The sequence below is a fragment of the Temnothorax curvispinosus genome, unplaced genomic scaffold (assembly GCF_003070985.1).
Source record: "Temnothorax curvispinosus isolate PA1 unplaced genomic scaffold, ASM307098v1 QBEX01011875.1, whole genome shotgun sequence".
In the NCBI taxonomy this organism is placed as follows: domain Eukaryota; kingdom Metazoa; phylum Arthropoda; class Insecta; order Hymenoptera; family Formicidae; genus Temnothorax; species Temnothorax curvispinosus.
In genome coordinates, this window is record NW_020221655.1 from 136,265 (window position 1) to 144,741 (window position 8,477).

At 30.8% G+C, this 8,477-nt stretch overlaps 1 protein-coding gene across 1 annotated transcript in view; it reads left to right on the forward strand.

The window, feature by feature from the left end:
- The first annotated feature begins 12 nt into the window (after positions 1-12).
- The window catches only part of LOC112461908, a 25,498-nt gene continuing 17,033 nt past the window's right edge, over positions 13-8,477 (forward strand). Inside the window, exons 1-11 of the mRNA XM_025027336.1 lie at positions 13-297; positions 435-560; positions 732-857; positions 993-1,118; positions 3,362-3,487; positions 6,407-6,523; positions 6,664-6,780; positions 6,921-7,046; positions 7,205-7,330; positions 7,484-7,609; positions 7,775-7,891. Of these exons, the coding sequence (XP_024883104.1) occupies positions 116-297; positions 435-560; positions 732-857; positions 993-1,118; positions 3,362-3,487; positions 6,407-6,523; positions 6,664-6,780; positions 6,921-7,046; positions 7,205-7,330; positions 7,484-7,609; positions 7,775-7,891 (1,415 nt within the window). The 5' untranslated portion in view covers positions 13-115. The remainder of the gene's footprint in view (positions 298-434; positions 561-731; positions 858-992; positions 1,119-3,361; positions 3,488-6,406; positions 6,524-6,663; positions 6,781-6,920; positions 7,047-7,204; positions 7,331-7,483; positions 7,610-7,774; positions 7,892-8,477) is intronic.

The following is an 8,477-nucleotide window of genomic DNA, read 5'->3' on the forward strand; positions in this document are numbered from 1 at the left end:
TAAAGAAAGTTTACCTCACGAGAGACAATTCACTATTGTTTGTTCAATCCTAAAGTATCGCGAGATTGGTCAAGGAAAAAGTAAAAAAGTCGCAAAAAGACATGCCGCTCACAAAATGTGGCAAGCTCTACACGATATGAATGATCAAGCTCTCAAGATTAATTATTGCAGACCAAGCACTTCAAGTTTAGCGGATTATACTGTGGATCCTTCTGCAGAACGTCAAAGTCAAGATACATCTAGTTTGCCCGTTCAATCATTTAAAGAAACGGTAGAAGAAACAGGCGAACTTAATGAGTAATTATTCGTTTTGCTTATGTCATACAATACAATAATATATTAATATTTAAATATTTAATCTTTTTCAAAGTAATGATTTACAACGTTAATATTTTAAATAATTCCGTTTCTAATTACTCCGTATTTTAATGCAGACCAAGCACTTCAATTACAATGGGTTTTGATACGAATTCTACTGCAGAATGTCAAAACCAAGAATCATCTAAGTTGCCCGTTCAATCATTTAAACAAACAAGAAAAGAAACAAGCGCACTTGATAAGTAACTATTTATTTTGCTTATAATTATTATCTTATACTTATATCACACAATGTAATGGTATCCAACTAGTTAAATATTAATCTTTTTGCACAAATATAACTTACACAACTGTGACATATTTAATAATTACTTCCTCTTATTTACTTTTAATCACAACACATTCCTACACAGACCAAGCACTTCAAGTGCAGCGGATTATAGTATGGATCCTACTGCAGAACGTCAAAGTGGAGAACTATCTGGTTTGCCAGTTCAATCACTTAAAGAAATGGCAGAAGAAACAGGCGCACTTGATAAGTAATTATTTGTTTTGCTTATATCATACAGTATAGTAATATCTTGATATTTAAATATTTACTTTTGCAAAATATTAATTTACAATGTTAATATTTTAAATAATTTGATTTCTAATTGCTCCGTATTTCAATGCAGACCAAGCACTTCAAGTTCAATGGATTATAATACAAATTCCGCTGCAGAATGTCAAAGTCAGGAAATAGTTGATTTAGATCCCCAAACATGTGAACAATCGAGAAAAGGAACAAGGGCACGTGATGGGTAATTGTTTGTTTGTTTATATATATGTATGAAAGTACTTTATTTGCCCCTAAGGGGCCTTAAAGGGCGTTTTTTAGGAACGTACCCAAACCTTTACAATCGCTCTTATATTTACATCTTATATCTAACTTAATTCTAACTTAATTCTAACTTAATTCTAAGGTTGGACTTCCGTTTCCTTTGCTTCCTTCCTTCTCTGGGAAAAACAAAGACGGAAATAACCCACTTTGGGGACCACGATTACGCGTAACTAAAAATCGTAATTAGCTATTCTATCTATTAGGTTGGCCAATAAGTTTGTGCGGTTTTTTTACTTATAAATTTATAAGTAAAAAAATCGCACGGACTTATTGGCCAACCTATTATTTCAAAGATTTTTAAGTTATACTAGTCAATTCTCTCAATTAGCTCTGTCGATATTTAGTTACGCAAAAATAACTTTCACTTAAGGGGCACTAATCAAAACGTTAATTAGAGTTACGATATCCAAATAATTTGATTATCTAAAATCGTGGATCCCAAAGTGGATTATATTTTTCCCAGAGTTTCATATTTTTCTCTCATACGTCTCAATCACACTGCTCTCTCATCTATCACTTCCCTTCTCCTCCCTTCCTCTTGTCGCATTTCCTCTATTGCTTTCATCCATTCCTCTCCTTCTCCTCCCTCTCCTAGTAAATTCTCCACCACATCCTGCTACCCCTCTCCATCCCATTTCTCCCATCTTGTACATTCCTCCCATATGTGTTCCCAAGTTTCTTCTTCCCTCTCGCATATCCTGCACCTTCTATTCTCCTCTTTTTCCCAATACAGTCCTTCCCTAATTTCATTACCGAGTCTGAACCTCGCGACCTTACTCCACCTTTCTTCCTCCCAGTTTTTCTCTAAGTATCCTAGAATCCCGTCTTTCCTTATAAATTTATACCACCTGTTGTATTTCGATGTTTGTTTATATATAATACAATATAATGATATATCATTGAAATATTTACTCTTCTGAATAGAATAATTTATTATAGAATAATTTAACGTTAATATTTTATATAATTCCATTTCTAATTGCACCACATTTCGATTTTGACCAAGCATTTCAAGTTCTATGGGTTATGATAAGAATCCTTCTGCAAAACATTAAAATACTGCAGAAAAATACCTTTGCTTCTGAAAAGAGTATATAAAATGCGCCAGGTATAATCACGCTCTCAAGATTAATTACATTACTTTTCTATACAGACCAAGCACTTCAAGTTTAACGGATAATGGTATGGATCCTTCTGCAGAACGTCAAAGTCAAAATACATCTCGTTTGCCTGTACAATCATTTAAAGAAACAACAGAAAAAACAGGCGCATTTAAGGGGTTACACCACTGTAGAGCACGAAAAAAATAGGCATATTTCGGGAATTTTTTTTGCGCAATAAAGAGCGATCAATCAAAATTCTGTAAAATGGGATTTATAATTCTAGTAATAAAGTACAAAAAATATTTTTTTCAACTTTGTTCATGACAAAATGGAGGCTGCACAGCATTTCTCCGTCGGTGCCTTTTTTTCCACGGCCGGAAACCTATAATAACTCCCGCAATATTTGACCTAGAACAAAAAAACAAAGTTTTTTCGATTTTATAGAGCAACAGCAAGAGACGTATGTACGTAGGATTTTTTTCGATATATTGATTTTTCGCGAAATGGTGCATTTTTGAAGTGAATGGTGCACCACAGTTTGATCAAACTTTTTTTTCAAAAGTGCACCATTTCGCGAAAAATCAATATATCGGAAAAATCCTACGTACGTCTTTTGCTGTTGCTCTATAGAATCGAAAAAACTTTGGTTTTTTGTTCCAGATGAAAAATTGCGGAAGTTAGGGTTCCGGCCGTGGAAAAAAAGGCACCGACGGAGAAATGCTGCGCAGCCGCCATTTTGTTATGAACAAAGTTGAAAAAAATCTTTTTTGTACTTCATTACTAGAATTATAAATCTCATTTTACAGAATTTCGATTGATCTCTTTATTACGCAAAAAAAATTCTCGAAATATGCCTATTTTTTTCGTGCTCTACAGTAGTGTAACCCCTTAATGAGTAATTATTCGTTTTGCTTATATCATACAATATAACAATATCTTTATATTTAATTTTTTAGTCTTTTACAAGATTTACAATTTTTTACTCTTTTGCAAGAAAGTAATTTTCCAACGTTAATATTTTACATAATTTTGTTTCTAAATGGATCCTTTTTCAATGTAGACCAAGCACTTCAATTACAACGGGTTTTGATACAAATCCTACTGCAGAATGTCAAAGTCAAGAAACGATTGATTTGGATCCTCAAACATGTGAACAATCGCAAAAAGAAACAAGGGCACGTATTGGGTAATTATTTGTTTTGTTTATATCATACAATATAATGATATCTTACTCTTGAAATGCTTACTCTTCTGCAAAAGGTTAATTTAATTTTATTTAACCCTAGACAGACTCACTGGGGACTCACTGTACGGGACCCCACGCGAAATTCAAATTGAGCCCCTGTCTTAAGAAGGTTAGTTTTCATACCGAGACCCTAACCATAATTCAGTTTAGTCATCCGGCAATTGACCTCTGTGATTCAGCGAGTGCGTTAGATCCGTGCAGCAGCTGTGACCGAAAAAGAAAATCGTTTGGGGTATCGTACACCCCAGTGAATCATTTACGATCGACATTTACCACAGTAAAGTATATTTCAGATTTTTTGTGAAAATCGGTAACGAAAAATTATACACTTTATAGCACTCCCCGGAAAATTCTACCCCTGTTTCATATACATAATTGTTTAAGATTCGGTCAATTATTTCATTTTTGCTGTTCTTGCACAGCAACTGATTAAAACTTTGTGAAGTTTTTGTGGAGTTAATTTTACTGTTTCCATATACTTTTATAACTTTTGACTACCTTTCATATAAATAATAATCGACAGAATCTGTTTTACTTTCCATTTCTTGCGATTTTTCCCATCCGACAGTTTTTCATCATTTCCTCTACTTCAGATGTTCAAAGAAATATGTTTTTTTTTTTTAAGAAAATCGTTCGAAAAAATCGCTTACATGCCCTTGAAGGTTGTCTATTCGTCTTTCAAAATCCGTTGGAAATTTTAAAATCGGTGAATTTTATGAAAAACTACAGCATTTTTTATAAAAATAGTCATTTCAGCCCAATTTTTGGTTTTTTTTCTTGTTTTTCGAAATTTTTTTATTGTTCTTTTTTTACTACCACAAATTGATGACTACTATCGTCTTCCCTATTAAACAACAAACAAAATTATCTATTACAAAGTTTTCTAAGAACATTCTGGAAATATTATACACGCGGTACAAGTTTGGGGTTATTAACACCCCAGTGAGTCATTCACGTATGAGAAAAATAAGTGAGTCTGTCTAGGGTTAAGTATTTTATTTAATATTTTATTTATATATTTCTTTTAAATATTTTATTTAAATAATATTAATATTTTAAATAGTTTTATTTCTAATTGCACCGTATTTCAATGCAAACCAAGCACTTCAAGTTCAACAGGTTATCATACGAATCCTTCAGCAGAACGTTAAAATACTGCAGAACAATATCTTTGCTTTTGTATTCCGCGTTTTTTTTTTATTTGCAAATTAATATATCAAAGGTTTTATATTTCCATGGTTCTCATGTAATTGTAAAAAAGGAGTGATATCCGTACAAAACATATCTTTTTTGAAAAAAGATAATAAAATGCGCCATTTATACGTGCTTTATATTCAATTTTTATTTTAAAAAATTTTGATTTAATTTGGTCATATAATTTTATTTGTGTTTTTTGCTACAAAAACAATAATACTTGAAAGTTTGCATCAAGTTAAAGCTAAATAGCGCGCGCGAAGCGCGCGTCTGTAGTATCTAATATATTAAGAAAGACGTTTCTGTCAGGCAGCGTATATAAGCAATAAATAAGTAAAACACGACGGATATAATATACAATCATACAATCAGATTAAAGAGGAACGTCATTGTAATGCACAAAATATTATAAGTTTAACTCGGAAGTTACGCCGTTTTACAGTCAAGACAGAATTCGGTAGCCTGATAATATTATTTGTGTGAATTTATGTACATTTCTTTATCTCAACTAAAGCTAGAATAGAACAATTACGTTAAAATAGCGTTTCTCCCTAACTTGATTTTATATCATATCGGTCGTGTTTCACTTATCTATTAATCACAAAGGACCACGCACTAATTATATGAAAAAAGTGGCCATCGTTAAAATCGACGAAAACTACGGAAAACTGTAGTTTGTGTGATGCCAATGAAAAGTTCAAATCCGCACAACCCTTAAAATATGCTAGTTTTTAAGCTACGAGCCTATAAAGGTAATATTGGTGGTATAAAACGTACACATATTATACATAGTATACCCACTCTTAACGTTACCCAAGATCAACCTGTGGAGGTGGTGAGTGTCTGATCTCCTTTTTTGTTCTTGTTTTTATTTTTTAAAATTTTTTAAAATATTTCTTATTTTTTAGTATTTTTTTATTTTTTTATTTTTTATCTTATAGTGTTTTTCTATTGTCTCAAACTTCTTGATTTGGCGTGATTTAATATCTCGGATAGCGCGTCATCAACCAAGTGTAAAATTTCCAAGCAATGCATTATTGCATAACATCATTGATGCTGGTAATAGGGAGAATCAAGGAGTTTGAGACAATAGAAAAACACTATAAGATAAAAATAAAAAAATAAAAAATAAAAATATTAAAAAAAAAAAAAATTTAAAAAATAAAAAATATTTTAAAAAATATTAAAAAAATAAAAACAAGAACAAAAAAGGAGATCAGACACTCACCACCTCCACGCTGGTTGATCTTGGGTAACGCTAAAGAGTGGGTATGCTATGTATAATATGTGTACGTTTTATACCACCAATATTACCTTTATAGGCTCGTAGCTTAAAAACTAGCATATTTTGAGGGTTGTGCGGATTTGAACTTTTCATCGGCATCACACAAACTACAGTTTTCCGTAATTTTCGTCGATTTTAACGGTGGCCACTTTTTTTAATTGCTTGACATTAGCATCACAGAAATTCGAGGTATAAAACATTCTCTCCTTATCTCTATTTCTTTTCTTCTCTTACTCACTCTCACTTACAAAACTTCACTCTATTACGGTTCGCCGTCAATAAGTACATAATATACTATAGTATTAAGTAATACATAAAGTTGTAATATTTTAATGATTATTACTTTTTTCTATTTTTAATCACATTATTTTTCTATGCAGACCAAGTACTTCAAGTTTAACGGATAATACTATGGATCCTTCTGCAGAACGTCAAAATCAAGATACATCTGGTTTGCCTGTTCAATCATTTAAAGAAAAAACAGGCGCATTTAATGTGTAATTATTCGTTTTGCTTATTATACATATAATGATAACTTGATATTTAAATATTAATTTTTTTGCAAAAAATTAATTTACAACGTTAATATTTTAAATAATTCCATTTCTAATTGCTTTGTACTTCAATGCCGATCAAGCACTTTAAGTTCAACAAGTCACGATAAGGATCCCAATCTAGAACGTCAAATTCAGGAAATAGTTGATTTTGTTCTTCGATCTGAACAATCGAGAAAAGAAACAAGGGCACTTGATGGGTAATTATTTGTTTTGTTCATATAATATCATACAATTATAATATCTTATTATTAAAATATTTATTCTTCTGAAAAAGAATAACTTATAACGTTAATATTTTATATGATTTTATTTCTAATTGCAACACATTTCTATGCAGACCAAACACCTCAATTTCAATGGGTATTGATACAAATTCTGCTGCAGAATGTCAAATTCAAGAATCACCTGGTTTGCCCGTTCAATTATTTGGACAAACGAGAAAAGAAATAAGCGCATTTGATAAGTAATTATTTGTTTTGCTTATAACTTATATCACACAATGTAATGGTATCCAACTAATTAAATATTCACTTTTCTGCACAAATATAACTTACAACTGTGACATATTTAATAATATTACTTCTTCTTATTTACTTTTAATCACAACACATTTCTACACAGACCAAGCACTTCAAGTTCAGCGGATTATAGTATGGATCCTACTGCAGAACGTCAAAGTGGAGAACTATCTGGTTTGCCAGTTCAATCATTTAAAAAAATGGCAGAAGAAACAGGCGCACTTGATAAGTAATTATTTGTTTTGCTTATATCATACAGTATAGTAATATCTTAATATTTAAATATTTACTCTTTTGCAAAGTAATGATTTACAACGTTAATGTTTTAAATAATTTTCATTTAAATATTTTCTATTTTTATTTGCACCGTATTTCAATGTAGACCAAGCACTTCAAGTTTAGCGGATTATAGTGTGGATTCTTCTGCAGAACGTCAAAGTCAAGATACATCTAGTTTGCCCGTTCAATCATTTAAAGAAACGGCAGAAGAAACAGGCGCATTTAATGAGTAATTGTTCGTTTTGCTTATACAATATAACGATATCTTGATATTTAATTTTTTACTCTTTTACAAGATTTACAATTTTTTTTCTTTTGCAAGAAAGTAATTTTACAACGTAAATATTTTTTATAATTTTGTTTTTAATTGCACCTTTTTTTAATGTATACCAAGCACTTCAATTACAACGGGTTTTGATACAAATCCTAATGCAGTTTGTCAAAGTCAGGAAAAGGTTGATTTGGATCCTCAAACATGTGAACGATCGAAAAAAGAAAAAGCACATATTGGGTAACTATTTGTTTTGTTTATATCATACAATATAATGATATCTTACTCTTGAAATACTTACTCTTCTGCAAAAGATTAATTTAATTTTATTTAAATATTTTATTTAATGTTTTATTTATAGATTTTTTTTCAATATTTTATTTAAAAAATATTAATATTTTAAATAATTCCATTACTAATTGCACCGTATTTCAATGCAAACCAAACACTTCAAGTTCAACAGGTTACCATACGAATCCTTCAGCTGAACGCTAAAATACTGCAGAACAATACCTTTGCTTCTGTATTGTCCGCGTTTTTTTATTTGCGAATTAATATATCAAAGGTTTTATATTTTTATGGTTCCCATATAATTGTAAAAAAAAGTGATACCCGTACAAAACATACATTTTTTGAAAAAGGATAATAAAATGCGCCAGGTATACGTGCTTTATACACAAACTTTATTTTAAAAAATTTTGACCAAATTTGGTCTTATAATTACATATTTTTACTACGAAAATAATGATATCAAAAGGTACACAACCTGTATTGTTTCCCTCATAAAGGAAGCTTTGTTTTCGTAAATTTCGTATATGAACCTTTG